This window comes from Myxocyprinus asiaticus, chromosome 50 (genome assembly GCF_019703515.2).
Source record: "Myxocyprinus asiaticus isolate MX2 ecotype Aquarium Trade chromosome 50, UBuf_Myxa_2, whole genome shotgun sequence".
In the NCBI taxonomy this organism is placed as follows: domain Eukaryota; kingdom Metazoa; phylum Chordata; class Actinopteri; order Cypriniformes; family Catostomidae; genus Myxocyprinus; species Myxocyprinus asiaticus.
The window spans coordinates 14,438,712-14,460,503 of NC_059393.1; the positions used below are offsets into that span (position 1 = coordinate 14,438,712).

General features: G+C 38.8%; 1 protein-coding gene across 1 annotated transcript; it reads left to right on the top strand.

The window, feature by feature from the left end:
- The first annotated feature begins 1,869 nt into the window (after positions 1-1,869).
- On the top strand, positions 1,870-18,861 carry LOC127439045 (dual specificity mitogen-activated protein kinase kinase 2-like). Its single transcript, XM_051695066.1, has 11 exons — positions 1,870-2,475; positions 2,707-2,917; positions 3,019-3,165; positions 4,979-5,056; positions 9,526-9,577; positions 10,971-11,095; positions 11,287-11,500; positions 12,131-12,195; positions 12,327-12,388; positions 16,388-16,433; positions 17,066-18,861. Exons 1-11 carry the CDS (start codon positions 2,393-2,395, stop codon positions 17,174-17,176), a joined length of 1,194 nt encoding a protein of 397 aa, XP_051551026.1. The 5' UTR covers positions 1,870-2,392; the 3' UTR covers positions 17,177-18,861.
- Positions 18,862-21,792: the final 2,931 nt, after the last annotated feature.

The following is a 21,792-nucleotide window of genomic DNA, read 5'->3' on the forward strand; positions in this document are numbered from 1 at the left end:
AAAAGATGAACAGTAGTCTGTTAATGAATCCATTAAACTCACTAACAGTGTTGACAATTTCTGGTGCATTATCCAATTTGATGATAAATCAGTTTACTTGCTGCTAAAAATGAGCATTTTGGATGGGAAAGTATTATAAACTGCAACAAAACTCAATGCATTTTATCAACACAACTATCTTTCAATGTATCAATCAAACTCACTCAGAATCTGACAATTTCTGACACGGTTTACCACGCATTTGTTTTAATATATCATTATAAGTTATTATAGAAACATGATACAGAACAGTGAAATCTTTCCTGCACTCATCTCCATTATCTCACAGGTGACTGATGACGTGAGTTTCACTGTCTTTTCTCATTGGCTGTCAGCTGTGCGATATCGCTCTGCATTTGCATAAAGTTGAACTTTTCTAAACTTCGTCGTGTCTCTTGACATGCCCACATCCTGTCGCCAATGGTCGTTCTCATAGAAAATCAATGGTCTCTTGTCGCATCCAGCAACAAAATCGCTGACAATGTGAACGGGGCGTAAAATTCCTAGATCACATCTGATTTTCCACAACTCATGTTATCTGGAGTTCTTTGTATACTGAATGTCCTTGGACAGATATTTTATTAATGTTTTGTCCGCAGAACAAAAACACTTCCCTCGCAAACTTTACTCCGTCTCATGGACTCCATCCATGATGTACGTCACTGCTTATGTTGTGCGAGTGTCCACTACTGGTGGAAGATGTAACCTTGATCACTTGGAGCATGTTGAAGGCTGATGAAAATTTGTGGAAATATTTAGGCTTATGTATAAATCTTGTATGTTTAAATTTGTTCAGATTTACACAAACAAAAATGTTAATATAACAATGAACACATAGGCTATAACTGTGTGATAAACAGTTTAAGGTAGCTACAAGTATTAAGCTGTTAAATCTCAATATAACGTTTCTAAACTGCTTAACTGATATAACTTCACTTCCTTCATACATTAGAGTTGTGTGGGAAGTGCAATCTGCTGTTACGTCACAATCGAGTTGCATTGTGGGATATGGAGCTGCCTGAAGCGTACATCAGAGTAGGCTCGCTCCCTCTGTCAGAATCGAGGGGTTGAGGGTCTGTCAACAGAAACTTCCCTCGCTTACTTAAGGAAGTGGAACAGACTTCCAAAATGGCAGCAGGGATTCCCCCAAGGGGAAGCGGAGTTAGCAAGTGGATGTTTAAAGTGAAGTGGAACACAGCCCAAGTCTATCCTTCACAGCCTCGTTGTCATTTCCATTAAAAAACAAAGATGGCGCTAGTGTGAATAAGGTCTATATGGCCAACAAAAAAAACAAAAAAAAATACAAAAAAAATCGTGCTGGGTCTTGGTACTTCATTAGTGAATGGTTCTGATAGGTTACTACTGTGAAACGTGGGAAATTATTTATTATGGAAATTTCTATTGTGAATATAAATTTAATGAACATAAACCTCGTAATGGTCATAAAAAATATATTTTAAATTATATAGACTAAAAATGGCTCTTTGTAAGTGCAATGTCTAAATCCATACACAGCTGTCACGATGGACTGTGAATGTCATGAAAAAGCCGTGGAAATTATTTCGTCAAAAGTTGTGGAAGCATGGTATTTTACAGCTGTAACTATTGTATTTTGGCTGAAGTTTATTCTTTTACACTCTTGGAAGTCGGAATAGTAATTACGGTAATTCCGACATGACGTGAAAGCACCATTATCCTTATAAAAGTGCCGGTTATGGGTGTTTGACAAGTAAACACGACAGTTCTTCAGTCCACCACTAGATTTCGGGCTTACTCAATGTTCATTCCTCCTGTCCTCAAACCTCGCGATATTTCAAGCGCTCTGACGAGTTTTCTCGAGAGCTGTGGACGCTTTCTCTTGGTTGGAGATTGGCTTCCTGACCGGACTTTTTTTATACATATCTTTCTTTTCTTAGGTGAAATTTCAACTTGAGTTTTAAAGGAACAAACACACGCGTCTTCTGAGCCAAACAGTTTCGGACAGCTTTACACGTCCAGTCCCGTGGCAGTAGACGAGAGGCCTAACTTGTCTTTTGCCGCCTGTCAGTGGGAGCGCTTGAGAGTCAGAGGCCGTATCGAAGACACATTACAGCGATGCTCTAAAATAATTTAATGCACCCTAAATGCACTTTTGCGCCTATGGCAGCAGCTATTTTGACTTGACACACTCATTTGAACTGATACTGCTGCTAGAGGCATGACAGGGTGGTGAAATCTGGGGCTTCAGGATTTCAGAAACGTCTGTAGAGACCATTGAAAGCGTTTGTGTGATCAATTGACAGTTGCATTTAGAGGGATTGCATGTAAGGAGGGGCAAGCTGTTTATTCTCTTTGAGGTAGACTGCAGGCAACCATGGCACCCAAAAGAAGACCCGTCCCCTTGATTATAACTTCCACTGGAGAGGGACAGTCAACCAACATTGATGCAGCAGCAGAGTGAGTAGATAATTTGTTATATCATTGGAAAATTGTGATTTCACTCTTTTAAAAGGCCTGGAAAGGTCGTGGATCTTAAAGTAATGGAAATGGTCTGTAGTGCATGTACTGTTTCTCTAGTTATGCTCTCCTCTAAAATATTTCATCATGTACATTGCGTCTTGGTGTGGGAACCCTGCTTTGTGCAAACTTTAGTATGTCTCACCTTGAAACCATTTCTATGATCTTCAGGGCCAACCTGGAGGCCTTGCAGAGGAAGTTGGGGGAGCTGGACTTGGATGAACAGCAGAGGAAGCGTCTTGAAGCTTTCCTCACCCAGAAAGCTCAGGTGGGCGAGCTAAAAGATGAAGATTTCGACCCCATATGTGAACTTGGTGCAGGTAACGGTGGAGTGGTCCACAAGGTCCGTCACAAACCCTCAAGACTGGTCATGGCCAGGAAGGTGAGTAATCTACAAGCTTTATGGATCTGCTGTTGCTACTTCTTGGTCATGGGATGTAATGTGATGTATAGAAAGGCTAATCCCCTGTATGTCTTTCCCAGCTTATTCATTTGGAAATCAAACCAGCCATCAGGAACCAGATTATACGAGAGCTGCAGGTTCTACATGAGTGCAACTCACCGTACATTGTAGGGTTTTATGGCGCTTTCTATAGTGATGGAGAAATCAGCATCTGTATGGAGCACATGGTGAGAGAACAGAGCTGGGGTTGGGTGTGTTTTGTGGTCGAAGGATGGTTGCACGTGCTCCGACAGAGCAGACGATCAACATGTATTTACTGTTCCTTCAAATTTTCGATTATGCATTGTGACATGTATATTAGGACACATTAAAACTGTAACTCAAGTATGCCAAAACTAGGGCTGCAACAACTAATCGATAATTATCGATAATGGAAATCATCGACAACAAATTTCATTATCGATTAGTTGGATATTTGCAGTAAGTACGGAGAAGCCTCGTCAGTGACGTCGCTTCACAGCCCAGTAAAAAATGTGTTTCATGAGAAAGGGAGTGCCATCATTTTGATAAAACTGTCCAACGTCATACCACGATTTCAGTTTCAATGTAATCAACTGTGCAGCTTTCATGGATATCAGACTGAAGTCTCAGCAGTCAAGGTGTGCCGGTTTTAAAGTGTTTTAAATGGTTTCTCCTCATCATGTAATACAGTGAGCACCAGGATGATTCTTTTCAGCGTGAGAGTGAATTTGCACGGGGTTTACAGGTGATTGTACTATATTAAACTGTATGTAATGCTGAATATAATGTATAATAATGCTGAGGGTCCTGATATTTGAAAGTCCTCCTGATAATGCCACATCATGTAATGTCTGATTTCACTAGTAAATTTATATGATGGCAAACATTATTTTACTGGATAAACATACACAATGTTTTGAAAAGAATAGTTTAGAAACATGTAATCAGTAAAAATACTACTTTAAAAACTATAATATTAAAATACTTACATTTATATAATCAGTGACAGTGTACAAGCATACTGTATGTATCTAACATAATTATGTATTTTTCAGTTGGGCAGAATTATTAACATTTCTGTTCTCATGTCACTATTACCCTTGGCTGGGCTGGGTTTTGTCCCACTAGATGCCCTATGGATCATTTTACTCTTTAATGATGAGCATTTTTTAAGTTTTACAAGTTAAGCAACTGTTTCGCATATTTCCTGAAAGTAATAATAATAATACATTTAACTTTTTATGATTCAGGCTTTGTTCACAGTTTTGTGAGAGTATAGAATCGTTAATTCAGTAATGTAAATCAAACCAAATCCTTACACCCTTTATCATTTCAGTTTTTTGAAAAATCATTTTTATTTTATTTTTTCGTGGATTTTCTCCCCTTTTTCTCCCCAATTTGGAATGCCCAATTCCCAATGCACTCTAGGTCCTCGTGGTGGCGTAGTGACTTACTTCAATCCGTGTGGCAGAGGACGAATCTCAGTTGCCTCCATGTCTGAGACGTCAATCCGCGCATCTTATCACGTGGCTTGTTGAGCGCATTACCGCGGAGACATAGCGCATGTGGAGGCTTCACCCTATTCTCTGCGGCATCCACGCACAACTCACCACACACCCCACCGAAAGCGAGAACCACATTATAGTAACCACGAGGAGGTTACCCCATGTGGCTCTACACTCCTTAGCAACCGGGCCAATTTGGTTGCTTAGGAGACCTGGCTGGAGTCACGCAGCATGCCCTGGATTCGAACTTGCGACTCCAGGGGTGGTAGTCAGCGTCAGTACTCACTGAGCTACCCAGGCCCCCCGAAAAATCATATTTTAATAAAATACAGGGGGAAAAAATGCATTTTTATCTGATTAATCGATTAATCGGAGAAATAATCGAAGATTAATCGATTATCAAAATAATCGTTAGTTGCAGCCCTAGCCAAAACCCACTGTAGCTTAATTGCAACTGCATTTGAAAACATACTTTCCTAAATGTTGCAGCAGACTGAAATGTGTTTGTCAACAGGATGGAGGCTCACTGGATCAGGTGCTGAAGGAAGCCAAAAGAATCCCTGAAGAAATTCTGGGAAAAGTTAGCATAGCTGTAAGTATTACTGTCCTCTTCTGTTTTGAAATAATGCCATTTAAAGATAGGTCAGGGTGGTCGACTAGTCAGTGAGGTTAAATAGTGAGTTTAAACTCATTATGAACTTAACATTTTTGTAGCTTTTGTAGAATTTTGTTGTTCTGGCAATCAAACCCTCTCAGACAATTGTCTCTGTATGTATATACTGCTTAGATATGTTGGCTTATTGAATTATGTTTGAAAAAATTATAGTACACAATAATGAATTTCTCATTTGAAAGAGATTTAAACAGGTAAGCCTGCCTGACATGTGTAAAGGCTAAAGTATACTTGGCGCGTCCGCGTTGCTGACCGCTCCGTGCACAGTATGTGTGATGTAAATTTAGTCATAATCCAGTCCGATCCAGACAGATGTTTTTGACTCGTGGACGCGGTCATCGTCTGCGCATGCGGTGGTCATTGACTCTACTAAAAGAGTATCACAAAGAAGTTGAAGTGGGCATGTGTCAAATGCGTTCGTAGTCGCTCGCGGTCAGAAGAGTATACTCACAAAGGCAACGCGGTCGACCAGGCGCAAGGTGATCCGGAACACGCAAAAACTTCGTCTAACAATTAGTCTGACTAGCTAAAGATGCCATAGAAAGCCTGTTGCATGAAACAAGCTCACCGCTGTCTTTAGAAAGACAGTAAGTCTAATTCACATTGTATTGTGGGAAAGTAAGACACTGAACAACTTAAAAAAAAAAAAAAATGGACTGTGGACGCTCTATACAGTTTTCATTTGTTGAAACTATTTCCTTATTAGAGGATTCTAATGCTTCAAAATGTATTCTAATTAACAAATTGAGTGATTTTTAACCCAAATAATAAAAAACAACAAATTTTGTTACCATCATAGAAGTCAAAGTCTTCTACAAAGTCTCTACTGAAGCCACTTCTATCCCCCAACTTAAACCCCCACTGGCTCAGCTGACAGTTATTGTCCATGATAACATGGAATGTAAACAAAAGTTAGCTTTGGGGTCTGCTGTCTTACGTTTCGGTCTTAAATTAGAACAATCTAAGTATTGATGCAACTGCCTGAAAAAGTTAAGACCAAAATTTTAGATGACTAACTAGTAAGTCTAGTCTAAAAAAGTTTTATGCAACTGGCCACTGGGCCTTACTGATTACACTGTTATTAAACAGCAATAGAAAAACACAAAATAAATGGATTCGATGGCAAAAAAATGGCACAAAACCTCCATCCTAACATGTCTGGCACCAGTAAACACAGACACTCATAAAATAAAGCTGTGACCACACCCACAGATGTGCAAACTCTCTTTACAAACTTGCAAGTCAAGTTTGTTTGAAAATGACAAAAAGAAACTCCAGACATTGTACAGAGAGCTGTATATATAAGTGTTTGTTCTGTTAATCTATGCATGAGTGAATGCATATCAGCTTTTGGGAATCACTAAGCAGAAGTTGTTTTGTAAAGTTTAGACTAATGTAACATGTTCTGTAAATTAAGGAAGCTAAACGCAACATTGGCCACGTTTACATGCAACCAAGTCCGTAACCATGTCTTGAACATTGGGGGGGACCAAACCAATTTGGGGGTGGGGGGTTGCGGGTGTCCTCTGTCCTTTAAAATAATAAATGCGGAAAATGCAATCAGTTTCTGAATAATGGATTTAAATGCGTTAAAGTTTTTTAAATGCGACCAAAATTGGATAATGTTTGATTTTAAATTGTTTTAAGTTCATACAGGACAAGACAAGACAAACGCTGTGTCTGCATTGCTAGCAATTTGCCTGTTTGAGTCATTTTTTTCTTTCTTTTTGTGCTGTATCAAAGAAAAGACTATAATTTGAATTTCTTTTCATCACTGATGTATCTGTAAAATGACGACATCAGCTGGCTAGCAAAAAGAAAATACTCAAAATTATTTACTGTCCTTAAGTTGTCCCTCATTTTTTACCCCCCATAGAATCTTAACACAATGTTTTCTTCAAGAATCCTAGCGCTGCTCTTTTCCATACAAAAACAGTTCATATTGACCACTGTTGTCAAGGTCCAAAGAGAAAAAAAATTATTAATAATTTATTATATAATAATTAATAATTATTTAATAATTATTAAAAATACCATAAAAGTAGTCCATACAACACTAAGCTTTTCTGTGTCCCAGAAAGCTTGGAATATAGTGCACAAGTCATATGGGCAACTGCTGTGATGTCTTTATACTGAACCTTTAATAGTGCTTTATAGTATTTGTCCTTTATGGAGCTTGACAGCTCCTGCTCACTATAAACTGTTATTCTATGGAATAGAGCTGCTTAAAATATCTATTTTTATGTTCCAAGAAAAAGTAACAGCATATGTGTTTTGAACAACATAACATTTAGGTGAACTACTGCTTTAACTGGTGGTTCATCCTCAAAATAAAATGGTCTCTTTTAAAAGACTCTTAGGAGATGCTGTACAAAATTCAGAAGGAATTAAAGACATAAATACATTATTTAGAAAATCTTAAATTGATTATTAATTATTACTTAATACTATTTGCACTAAAAATATATGACACTGTCCTTGCCACAACCTAAAAACCCAATTGAAGCCACAAGTCACAAGTCTTACCATGTTCTAGTTTTAATCTGTGGGTGAAAACGCACTACTTTGTGTCATAGATCATTTTCTAAGACAATATCAAGTGAATTTTCTAAAGAGGTATTTCAGAAACTTACCAGATAACCACATTCATTCAATTCCTTTACAATATACACAAATTTGCGCTTTATCTTAAGCCTGATATGCTGAAAATAGCTCCGTTAATGTTTTCACATTCACAATTATTAATGACATCCAAATCACATACTGTACATGACATATTTTCAATTCAAAACGGCGGGTTTGCACCCTTGGAAATTACCTTCAGTTGGTGCAACATTTTAATCATAAAACAGTGGTAACTTATTGGGGGGAACAATTTGGCCATATCTGATTATTGGGGGGGGACTTGTCCCCCTCAATGTATATTGCGGTTACGGCCCTGCATGCAACAAATAATCCGTTTAGAATCCGACTGATAGCTCAATCGGATTGAAAATCCTTTATGTCCTAAACACAAAAATTATCTGAATGAGCTGTATCCGAATGAAATTTCCATCTGATTGAAGGGGGTGGTGTAGACCTAAAATAATCAAATAAAAATATTAGCCATGTAAACGTTTGAATCTGACTACTTTCTCAATCGTATTCAAAATACCTTGCGCTCATGCGCAGAGATGTGGTATGTATGTATGTTATACATAATACTCTTCGCGTGAATCTACAAAGAAATGGCAAAAAGCATTATTAAGGGTATGTGGGCTCGCACTGAATATTCTGCAGGGCACATATGTTCTTTCATGACATCACATAAAGCAAAAAAGAACACTGTGTCATTCTTAATAAGGACTTTAAGCAGCAGGTGCGGTTATGGCGTTCTGTGTTCCATTGCATGTACGTGACATCACTTCCTGACGTCGAAACTATAACTATAAATACAACTATAAATTCTAAAGCATTTCATCTTTGCCCTAGTGACAGTCAATCGTACGTGACAGATTAAGAAAGAAAATGTTAGAATATGTTTTACAAGATATGATGCAAAGAGAACACAGTAAATGGCCTATACATCCTCCTCATAACTTAAGTTAAATTACACACGGTTATAGGCTTTGAATAAAAAACATCAAAAATATCAGTAGACTATTAATAATAATATCTAGGTTTTAGACGTAGGTTATTTATATCGTTCAAGTGTAAAACTCTTCTGACAGTTATTTAACACTGCAAGTATCCCTTCTCTTGCTGTTTTAAATAGCCTAACTTTTTTTTTCTTGAATGATTAAAGACTCTGTTCCACCGTCATTATTGCTTAGTGTTTATTGCGGAGCGTCCCATCCACAGATGTTGCTTAAAGTCCCTATTATTTTGTTTCCATTCCACATCTGTAAACTCCTTTAAGGACAACTCTCACCCACTGTCTTTACTTCGTACTCGCATCCAGAGATGTCTGCGGTTAGATTGGAGGAGGAATGGGCATGAGGCAAATACATGGTAAAATCAGACAGCGTATTAGACACTGCTTCTAATTCTTTGTTTGCCAACTAGAGTGAGTAACATAAGAAGAAAGCTTTTCTGGCATTTGTTTAGATATCTCAACAAAACAAAAACACCAATTATGGACTTTGGTGCCATTCTCACTTTCTCAGCCTTTATCCGTTTCTTCAGAACACAACAACTGACGCTCTTCGCATGTGCAGAAGTTTGGTTCGGAATACATGTAATGTACATGTAAATGAATATTTGTATTGGATTGCAAAGTTTATGGGACATATAAAAAGTACATTCGGAATCTGCAGTCGGATTGAATTTATTCGGACTGATGAAAATGATTGCATGTAAACATATTGTTGAACTATAAACTCTATTTATGATCATAACTCTTTTCACAGGTACTCAGAGGACTTGCATATCTTCGGGAGAAGCACCAAATAATGCACAGAGGTACTTGAAACATTCCATGCTAGTGTCTTCGAGAACATGCGTGTGTGTACACGCACAGGACAGGGTGCAGGAATTAGGCCCTTCAATGCAGAAATCATATATTGAAGCTTAAAAATTATTATTATGGACAGATTAGCCCACACTTTTAGAATTTTATTCGTATTTCACTTGAACTCTAACCACAAACATCATAAAGTTGCTAACTAGAGATTAAACTGAGCAGTATATAAAAGTAATGCAAAGTTAACAAATGCATTCCAATATCTTATTGTCTGTTTATAAACTGAAAGTTAAGCTCATCTTCACTAAAAAAATTAAACAATAAAAAAAAACATAGCTACTTCTTATTCAAAGTACACTGATTGTCTCAGAAATATCTTCAAAATCTTGCAGTGGGGCCTAACCATCGTGAACGGTAATGACGAGCCTAAAGGTGCTACCTATGTAACAGAGAAAAGACTGAAAGTGTTTCACCATCAGGTTGTAAAAGGGTCTGGAGGAGCCATTCTGGTTTTGAAGGGTTAAGGCTGAAACATATTCTAAGCAAGTACGTTAACGCAGGCGCTTCTAGCTACTCAAACTTGATTTTGTGCATTCCAAAATGTGTCAGACTGCAATTCATAACACACTGCAAGTACACATTGTAGTCTCAATGCAAGGGGTGCTATAGCGTATACTAGTGTGAACTGTCCACTTCTCGGGGTGAGTTTTGTTATTCAAGTTAATTACTGTCATGGCAGAGCAACAGTTTGAAGAGATTTCTGAATAATAACACATCCAGTTTAATCGCACAGCCTTTTGAAGGTAATTCTATCGCCCCCTCGATGTCACAGTAAGGAAAACCAGTCCGTTATAAACTATATGCATTTGTGTACGCATATTTGCGTGAAGTATGTTTCTGGCTTTAGACAGGGAGGGTCAGGCCTGTAGTTGTGCTGTTGTGGCAGGGAGCGTTTGCTTGCAAGGAGCTGTCGAAGAGCCCAGCCAGTAATTACAGCCTCTGGGATGTGATTACATGGCAGCCGCACCCTGCAACCCTCTCCCACTCTCACCCCTCTGTACACTCCCAGTGGGTGTTAGGACTGAAGTAGGGCCCGCCATGTGTGGAATCGCTATATGTCCACACTATTATTTGCTCCTCTTGCCCTGTGTTTAAGAGGAGGGAGGTGGAACATGTAGGCCTGCGTATCTGTCCTCTGTGCAGCTTTGTCAGATCTAGCCTGCAGAATGCAGAACATCTTGTGAAATGTTTTTGCTGCCTGAATGCTGGCCGTGCAGGACAAAGGGCATTTGAACGGGGCTTGAGAAAGAAAGGCAGGTGGTACTGCTGGGATTTGGACCCTGGCCCTCTCTTCCTTCCCCATATAACCTGGTCTCTCTCTGGTCCCTTTAGACGTTAAGCCCTCCAACATCCTGGTGAACTCGCGCGGTGAGATCAAACTGTGTGACTTTGGCGTGAGTGGCCAGCTCATCGACTCCATGGCCAACTCCTTCGTTGGAACACGGTCGTACATGTCGGTGAGTCACCCTCCCATTCCCCAACCCCTCCACCCATCTCGTTCCAAGACCTGAGCCAGTGCCCAGGCTTCTTCCATGTTGTGAGAAGAAAGCTGCTGCCAAGTTTTAGCCCACTGCTCCTAGCCACCTGCAGGATGCGGTGCCCCACACTAGTACAGCTTTGACTTGCTCTCTGCTCTCTGCCTTGACAGCCGGAGAGACTCCAGGGCACACACTATTCGGTTCAGTCAGACGTGTGGAGTATGGGCCTGTCGTTGGTTGAGCTAGCTATTGGACGCTACCCCATCCCCCCACCCGATGCCAAGGAACTGGAGGCCATTTTTGGCCGGCCAGTACTGGATGCAGGTGGGGCAGAAGGTCACAGCATGTCCCCGAGACCCAGACCTCCAGGACGACCAGTCAGTGGTAAGACCTCAATTTATTTCCCTTACATTCTTCTTTAGGATATTAACCATTCTGTGCATTGACGATGCAGGCTGTTAAATTGCAGCTCAGTAGTAACAGTTTGTACATTGTCCGTCAACATCTTGCATCAATAATCAAACTTATACTAATTTCCAACTGTGACATTTACTAATTTGACTTAAAGTTGACTTTAGTGGGAAAGTGCACCCAAAAATTAAAATTCTATCATTTACTCACCCTCAAGTTGTTCCAAATATATTTTCTTCCCAGGATCACAAAATATGTTCTTAGGCAGTATTTTAAGTCTCAGTCACAATGAAAGTGAAGGTGCCTAACATATCTTTTGTGTTCCAAGGAAGAAAGTAAGTCTTAAAGGTTTTGAAAAACATGTTGGTGAGTAAACTGATTAATTTTTTTGTGTGAATCTGTTTTATAACATAAACAGTGTCAAAATGACCCTCAACAACATTGAAGGCTTAAAGAGAGGACTTTTATATTAAGAGTCATCAGAATTGCTTTAAGTCTGGTTTAGTGCAAAATAAGCATTGCGTTAAGAGAAGGTTCTCTGAAAATACCATGTCCAAGTAATATACAGAATTTACTCAAGCCTTGCAAATTCTTTTCCCACAGGACACGGAATGGACAGCAGGCCAGCCATGGCTATATTTGAGCTACTGGACTACATTGTCAATGAGGTCAGAGAATTTGCTTAGCATGCAACTTGCTTCCTTTGTGCTTATTTTTGCCTTTTGTAGTATTTTTGATGTAGCAGTTTTACTCCAATATCACCCCTTTCTCTGCTCCCCACCTGTCTCTGCATCTTCAGCCACCACCCAAGCTGCCCCATGGCGTCTTTACCACTGACTTCGAAGAGTTTGTGACGAAATGGTGAGCTTTCTTGTTTTATCTTTATCTCTATTTTGTGGCCAAGGTAAGGACAGAAACATCAACAGAAGTACGAAAATTCAGATGCAAATGCTTGGCCAGTGCATTGCAAGCATGCGGTCCCATTAGGGGTTGGCGATATGATCAAAATCTTATATCACAATATGAGTAATTTTATATCATGATAACAGTGTATATCTTGAAATAGTAATGTTTTTGAAAAAAATCAATAAAAATTGGATTATGTATTAAATAACCATACTGTAATGTCTGTTTTTAGGTAATTCTGGCAGTGAATTAATTACTTTAAAATATTTCCTCTTATATAATTTTCTCTTTATTTGGAGCTTGACAATAGTCAAAGAACCAAAAACGATTTTTTTTAATTTTTTTTATTATTATTCTTACCATAATGCTAAATATCACATTATGCCACATTTTAGTCTATGTTGTTGAACAAAATTATTATAAACTTTCCTCAAGAAACTTGAGATCTTCTAGAGAATAAAATATAAAAAGAAAAAAAATTAAGCAATGAAAAGAAACTTTTCTTGCAGAAAATATTAAAAATTATGTAAACACTTCAAATCAAAAAAATTACAATCAAAATAAGGCAGAGAATATCTTTTGGCTTTCATAACATTCTTTTGCATGCTTCCTTTTGAGGTAAAACAAATTGCTTGTATTACGAGTGCTTTTCGTTGATTGTCGATTGACACTTTATCGTCACCACTATATATACACTGATCAGCCATAACATTAAAACCACCTGCCATATATTGTGTAGGTCCTCCTCATGCCGCCAAAACATCGCCAACCCGCATGTCAGAATAGCATTCATCTCATCACAATTGTACAAAGCGGTTATGTGAGTTACCGTAGACTTTGTCAGTTCGAACCAGTCTGGTCATTCTCTGTTGACCTCTCTCATCAAACAAGGTTTTTCCATCCGCAGAACTGCTGTTCACTGGATGTTTTTTGTTTTTGGCACCATTCGGAGTGAATTCTAGAGACTGTTGTGCGTGAAAATCCCAGGAGATCAGCAGTTACAGAAATACTCATACCAGCCCATCTGGCACCAACAATCATGCCACGGTCCAAATCACTGAGATCACATTTTCTCCCCATTCTGATGGTTGATGTGAACATTAACTGAAGCTCCTGACCCATATGTGCGTGATTTTATGCACTGCACTGCTGACACACGATTGGCTGATTAGATAATCGCATGGATGATTGTTGGTGCCAGATGGGCTGGTTTGAGTATTTCTGTAACTGCTGATCTTCTGGGATTTTTACACACAACAGTCTCTAGAATTTACTCAGAATGGTGCCAGAAACAATAAACATCCAGTGAGCGGCAGTTCTGTGGATGGAAACACCTTGTTCATGAGAGAGGTCAATGGAGAATGGCCAGACTGTTTCGAACTGACAAAGTCTACGGTAACTCAGATAACCGCTCTGTACAATTGTGGTGAGAAGAATGCTATTCTGAGATGCGGGTTGGCACTGTTTTGGAGGCACGAGGGGGACCTACACAATATTAGGCAGGTGGTTTTAATGTTGTGGCTGATAGGTATATACAGTGCTGTGAAAAATGATTTGCCCTCTTCCTGATTTCTTCTATTTTTGTGTATTTTTCATACTAAATTGTTTTAGATCTTCAAACGAGATGTAACATAAAACAAAGGCAACCTGAGTGTAAACAAAATACAGTTTTCAAATGTGTGTATATATATAATCATATTTATTATTATTTTTTTATTTTTTATTTTTTTATTGTATACCTATATCTCCCATCTGAAAAACTAACTGCCCCCTTAAACTTAATAGCTGGTTGTGCCACCTTTAGCAGCAACAACTGCAACTAATAGCAGCTTCCGATAACTGGAGATCAGACATTCACAACGCTGTGGTGGAATTTTGGCCCACTCTTCTTTGCTGAACTGCTTTACTTCAGCCACGTTGGAGGGTTTTTGAGCATGAACTGCCTGTTTGCATCTCAGTCAGGTTCAAGTCAGGACTTTGACTAGGCCATTCCAAAACTTTAATTTTGCTTCTTTTGAACCATTCAGAGGTGGACTTACTCCTATGCTTTGGATCATTGTCTTGCTGTATAATCCAGTTGCGCTTGAGCTTCAACTCACGGACTGATGACCGGACGTTCTCCTTTAGGATTTTCTGGTAGAGAACAGAATTCATGTTTCCCTCAATTATAGCATCTGGCCCTGGAGCAGCAAAGCGTCCCTACACCATCACACTACCACCACCATGCTTGACCGTAGGTATTATGTTCTTTTTGTGGAATTCTGTGTTTGATTTATGCCAGATGTAACAGGACACCTGTCTTCCAAATAGTTCCATTTCCAACTCATCAGTCCACAGAACATTTTTCCAAAATCTTTGAGGATCATCAAAGTGTGTTTTGGCAAAATTCAAATGAGCCTTAACGTTCTTCTGGGTTAGCAGTGGTTTTCGCCTTACCACTCTTCCATGGATGGCATTTTTGGCCAGTGTCTTTCTGATAGTGGAGTCATGAACTGTGACCTCTATTGATGCGAAAGAGGCCTGCAGTTCCTTGGATGTTGTCCTTGGCTTTTTTGTGACTTCCTGAATGAGTCGTCGCTGTGCTCTTGGAGGAATTTTGGAAGGTCGGCCACTTCTAGGAAGGTTCATTACTGTGCCAAGTTTTCTTCATTTGGAGATAATGGCTCTCACTGTGGTTCTTTGAAGTCCAAGAGCCTTTGAAATAAATCACTTTGTAAACCTTCCCAGACTGATGTATTTCATTTACCTTTTTCCTCATTTCTGGAATTTCTTTTGACCTTGGCATAGTGTGCTACTGGGTGAGACCTTTTAGCCAACTTCATGCTACTGATTAAGTTCTGTTTAGGTGTTGATTTGATTGAACAGGGCTGGCAGTAATCAGGCCCGAGTGTGTTTAGTCCAGCTGAACCCCATTATGAATGCATTAGATTCATTAGATTTTTTCCCATTATGGATTCATAGATTTGGGGATTTAGTAACTAGGGGGCAAATACTTTTTCACACAGACCCAGTTGGTATTGGATAACTTTTTTGCTTCAATAAATAACATTATCATTTAAAAACTGTATATTGTGTTGCCTCGGATTGCCTTTGTTTTATGTTAGATTTTGTTAGAATTTTTGAAAATGTATTATGAGATATACACAAAAACCGAAGAAATCATAGTTTTTCACAGCACTATATCATCATATCGCCCAGCACTAAGTCCCATTGTACATACTTGTGTGTCCTTGTGTTACTGTGGTGGCAACAAACCACAAGACTCAAAAGGGTGACTGTTTCCTTCTCATGTCTGTGCCATTAAATTGGATGTATTATTATTATTCAGGTTGCTAGATATGAAGGTGTTGACAGTTTAACTAACTCTCTCTGCAAGATTCTCTTTAAAATGTTGCTCTGCAATGACAGCTATTGACCTGAAATGGTCTTGATCCAAAAAATTACCACAGAAGAAGATAGTTTATGCTAATTCCTGCTATAGCGCCCCTAGCAGTAATGCTGAGAATGCAACATATACTTACAGTTATGAATTGCATTTAGACATACTGTGTTTTGTAATGCAATGACACATGAAATCAAGCTTGCAGAGCTAGAAGCGTTTGCTTTCAGATACCTGTGTAGAGTTTGTTGTAGGCCAAATTTTCACATTACTAGGGATCTAAAAAAAAGTGTCATCAGCCTATGCATAGTTCCATACAAACTGGATACAATTTTAGATACAGTTTTGTTGTACAAACTCACAAGACTAATTTGCCATTAGTGCTTAAAACATGGAGGATATATTTAGCCATGGAGAAGGTGAAACTCCAAAAAAAGAGGGCATGCTCCTCACCTTAGAGGTTTCTGGTTTAACATTGTGTTGATTCGGGATTGTTGGTTTGTCTTATTAATAGTTGTGTGTGTGTGCGTGTGTGTACGTGTGTGCGTGCATGTGTCTGTGTGTGCGTTTCACAGCCTCATTAAGAACCCTGCTGACAGAGCTGACCTCAAGATGCTAATGGTACGTAAGTTCACATTTCCTTTTATGGTACTTTAAAATGAAGACAGTGGTTCAGAACTTGAACCAGTCATATTAATATATGTAAATTTTACTTCACATCAGTAAGTTTAACCACAACGTTCCCAGGAACACACAAACTGATACAATGTATACTTTGAATGCACTGTAAGTCTCTTTGGATAAAAGCATCTGCCAAATGCATAAATGTAACGTATAGAAACAAAACAATACCAAAGTTAAACAGAATGGTTTGAGTGAGCCATAACTAATACTCTTGGCAAAGTCCCACTTGAAGAGTACGTTTTTGAGTGAAGAATTACATATGTAGTAATGTGTGGTTGTCACTATTTGGTCACGTTTGTACGGTGATTAGCTCAAGTTAAGACTTTAATTTGATATGTTCTTCCCCCCTCCCACTCAGTTGGAAGATTGAGTCAGTTATGTGGTACTTAAATGCCTGTAGTTAAGCACAACAGGATATCACAATGTATTACAGAAGACTTCATGTTATTACAGACAACAGTATAATAGGATAGATAACAGTTTAGGACTATATTCAAGGGAATCAAGGTAGTATCGATAATTTGTTTCCTTGCTCATGTTGTAGCTCATCATGTGATCTTTGTTTCCAGGGCCACACGTTTATCAAGCGGGCTGAGGTTGAGGAGGTGGATTTTGCTGGATGGTTGTGTAAAACCATGGGCCTCCATCAGCCCAGCACTCCCACTCATAGTGCCGAATGAACGCTCGCTCACAGCGTAGCCACCCATGCCATCTTCACCATCCGCTCTGCTCCTCTCCTCTCTTTTCTCACAGGCCTGTATGCTTGTAAGCATCTGACACACTGCTGTGCACAACTTTTACTGTTCTCTGTTTGCTTTCCCCTTCTGCTGCAGTGCTTTCTGGGGGCATTGTTTTATAACGGAGAGCTTCTAGTGTTGGAACACTTAGTCATTTGAATGAATATGGAGATTAGAGTCACTTAAGTGAAGTGGCTATATTTTTAAAGACCAGATTATTTAGGAATGTGTTCAAAATGCTAAAGATCAGCAGGGTTTTTGTTCATATAACAGCTATTTCATTAATTTAATGAAATTTTTTCAGGGTTGGTTTATTAATTCACATTAATATGCTTTGTTGCAAAGTGCTATTCATTGGCAGTTATCATTAAACTGTGTAAAATGGATAGCTTAATTTAATGGCAAGCGTTTATTTGAGAAACAGCAGCAAGTGCATCTAAGAAATTTGAAACCAAAGAGGGCTACCATGGATCTTACAGGTTTGTTACTAAGTCAGTTATAAAAATGCAAGATGACCAAATCAGAAACAACTTAGGTGCATGTATACTGGTGTTTTGCTCTTGCACTGCAGGCCAAGTAATCTTTCATGACAACCAATGCCCATGCTGTAAGTTTGCGCACACTAGCAGTTAAAAGAAACATGAGACTAATTGGAGTTCCTGGATCAGATGACCTTTGTCCTGCTGCTGTGCCTGTGAGAAAGATCAGTGACTTAGTATTCATACAATTATATGCCCAAGTTTCTAGGGCGACAACTTGGATCTTGATCAGATGATTTGATTGAAATTCTATGTACGGTTGTATCACCTTTTATTCCCCTTAATATTGGCTCTCAAAAGCACTTTCATCATGTTTTTATGCAGTAATCTGTTAATGTTCTTCTTAAGTTTCTGAAATCATGATGTTCTACTCTTAACCAATGCTTGAACGGTTTTCACATGTCAAAAATCTTGTTTCAATGCAGAAATTATTTTTGCAAGGATAAATTTGGGGTGAATTACGGTTTAACTTGTGCTTCAATCTTCAATTGTCCAAGAAACTGTTTTTTTTTCTTTCTTTTATTTGTGCTTTAGTACAACAAGGGTTGCACCCCACATTATAGTGCTTTTACTAAGAGCCTGATTAATTTGAACACATCTACTCCAGGTACATTCTGAGACTGAACTTCAAAGGATTATAAAGTCCAATGTAATGTCTCAGGCCACCATGTACAGTGCTATGCAGATCAAATGAACCTCAGCATATATTGCCGTATTAGTTGGTCTTATAAGTACACAGGTGTTACAGATGGGCATTGTGAAGTGTGGCTAAAGCCCACTTTCTTTGGATAGCTTGGTGTTTCTTTTTTTCACTCTCTCTAGTAATTTTCAGTAACATTTAAACTGTATTACTTGGACACTGGCATTCAGTTCTGACCAAGTGAATGCGTCACCACACTTGTGTGTATAAAACTATATGTACAGTACACATGGTACTGTTTTTCAGTCTTAAAAAAAAAAAGATTAGCATTTTATGTTTTTTTTTTCTTTCTTTGTCTTGTGTAGAGAAGAGGATATAAGTCATTTTATTACCATATGGAATGTGTTGAATACAATTCTAATATAAAATAAAACTTATTTGTGAATGATTATTTTCCTACCTTTATTGTCATCAGTTTTGATGAATGGCATGTTTGTTTATAGAAAATATCTGTACATGATAATATTCATATTGTAAAAATTCTTAGGATGTATCGTTATGGACCTTAGTGAAGGTAGACACCATATTTAAAGGATTAGTTCACCCAAAAAATGAAAATTCTCATCATTTACTCTCCCTCATGCCATCCAATATGTGTATGACTGTCTTTCTTCAGCAGAACACAAACAAAGATTTTTGGAAGAATATCTCAGCTCTGTTGGTCCATAAAATGTGAGTGAATGGGTGCCAAATTTTTAAAACTCCAAAAAGCACATATATCCCATCATAAAAGTAATCCATGATGACTCCAATGGATATGTTAATGTCTTCTGAAGCTAAACGCTAGGTGTAAGGAATCAATACTTATAACTTTTTTTTTTTTACTAAAAATGAGGGTCGAAAGCACGCTGCCTCTCGTGACGTAAGCGCGTTGGCAAGTTCGCATGAGAACTGACGCGTGAAATACGAAAAATACAGAAGTGCAGTGTTGTTTACAACAGAGGAGTATAGATATCGAATGACTCATTCAGCTGGTTTGGATACGTCAACTGCGATGCCATCTTGGAATGGTCAACAAGAGCTGTTTGAATCAGTCTGAATTTGCCTGCATTTGTGTGGAAACTATTGCGATCCAAAGGAACAGCCGGTAATAAGGTATCCATGTATGAATATCTATGCAGAAGAGGCTTTTGTGCTTGCGTCATGTGAGAGGCAGTTTGAACGAGTAGGCAGTTCAACAAGCTGGCCGGAAGCAAACATTTTTCTAAAAAAAAATTAATATTAATCTATTTCTTACACCTATTGTTTTGCTTCAGAAGACATTAATTAATCCACTAGAGTTGTATGGATTACTTTTGTGATGGCTATAAGTGCTTTTTAGAGCTTCAAAATTTTGGCATCCATTCACTTGCTTTTTATGGACCTACAGTATAGAGCTGAAATATTCTTCCAAATATCTTCGCTTGTGCTCTGCGAAGGAAAAACAGTCATACACATCTGGAATGGCATGAGGGTGAGTAAATGGTGAGATAATTTTAATTTTTGGGTGAACTATCAGCTTTAATTTGACATGTCACTAATGAAAATGAGGCTGTGAGTGATGGCCTTGGTCTGTTCAGTAGGTTGTACTGTTGTGTACCTGGGTGCTGATCATTCTGTTGATTAGGTGTGTAACGGTTTGGATTGTGTCACGGTTTCAGTAGGGTTTGGTATTTGCTTTCAGAAAAAAACATTTCAGCCAAATCCAAAGAATACTCTATTGCGTAAAAACTTCAACAGGTTTGCCCTTAAATAACTATCATGGTTTTACAACAGTAACTATAATAATAACAACCATACGAATCATAGTAACCACAAAATCAACATGGTTACTGTCATGGTTACAATATAAAGTATAGTAAAATCATGGTTACTATATAGAAACTACAGTATTACTGTTATAAATCCATGCTTAATTGTATCAAAACCATGATTTGTTCTCAGAAAACCATGGCAGTCATGGTTACTATTACTCTAGTAAAACCATGGTTAATTTTCGTCAAGGTCCTTAACTAAAAAAACACTTTCTCTAATTACTAAATCAACACTTTAACTTAATACCTCTACCCTATTACGCTACATGCATCAACATAAAGTGCATTTCAAACTCATCTCAACAAAGTATATTCAATATTCGGAAGATGTAAATCACTATAAAAGGAATAACCTTGCTATTAAAATGCATACAAGAAGGGATATTGTTATAATGCTGCTTGAGTATTTTAATCATATGGGGAAATCCCACATATGGCAATGAATAGCCCAAGCGTTTTACTTATTGTTTTACGTCTGTCTGAATTAGCACTGAGTGCCTGCTTAAAAATGGAAGGGGGTGTGTGTGGTTTCGGCTCACCTGCGGCTCTTTCCCTGGGTGATGTCGGAGTTAATGATTAATCATGTATCAATGTATTACTGTAACGGCATTTTACTGCCATTTATCAAAGTGCATTATTGACAATTGCACGCGAGGAAACAGGAAGAACACGTGTACGCGTTTTAAACCCTTGCACGCATTATACGGCACTCGCACCAAGCATTGTCTGCAAACGGTGCCCGTTTTGTTTTTTTGTTTTGTTTTTTTTCTCCCCAATTTGGAATGCCCAATTCCCAATGCGCTCTAAATCCTCGTGGTGGCGTAGTGACTCGCCTCAATCTGGGTGGCGGAGGACGAATCTCAGTTGCCTCCGCATCTGAGACCGTCAATCTATGCATCTCATCACGTAGCTTGTTGAGCGCGTTACCGCGGAGACGTTGCATGTGTGGAGGCTTCACGCTATTCTACACGGCATCCATGCACAACTCACCACGTGCTCCACCGAGAGCAAAAACCACATTATAGCGACCACAAGGAGGTTACCCCATGTGACTCTACCCTCCCTAGCAACCGGGCCAATTGATTGCTTAGGACACCTGGCTGGAGTCACTCAGCATGCCCTGGATTCAAACTCATGACTCCAGGGGTGGTAGTTAGCGTCTTTCCTCGCTGAGCTACCCAGGCCCCACAGTGCCTGTTTTGTTAACGTTTTTTGACCATTGCTGTTGTAATTGACTGCAAAAAGAAAATGTTCCTAGAAAGGAGAAACGCAGGGGGCTTCTTTATCAGTGGCTCGTTTTCTCCGCTTGCCATTTTCATTACACACAATGCGAGCAGAACTGTGATGTCATCAAGTTGACCCATGTGAAACACAGGCGGAGCATCCATCTACAGATCCATTCAGGTGCATTAGTGGAGGTTGTAACTGTGCCTCTCTGTTTGACGCTTTTTATTCACCAAACCTTGTGCTCCAGATGCGTCATTAAACTTGAGGTGAACTGCGGTGACAGTGCTTACCAAACTGAGG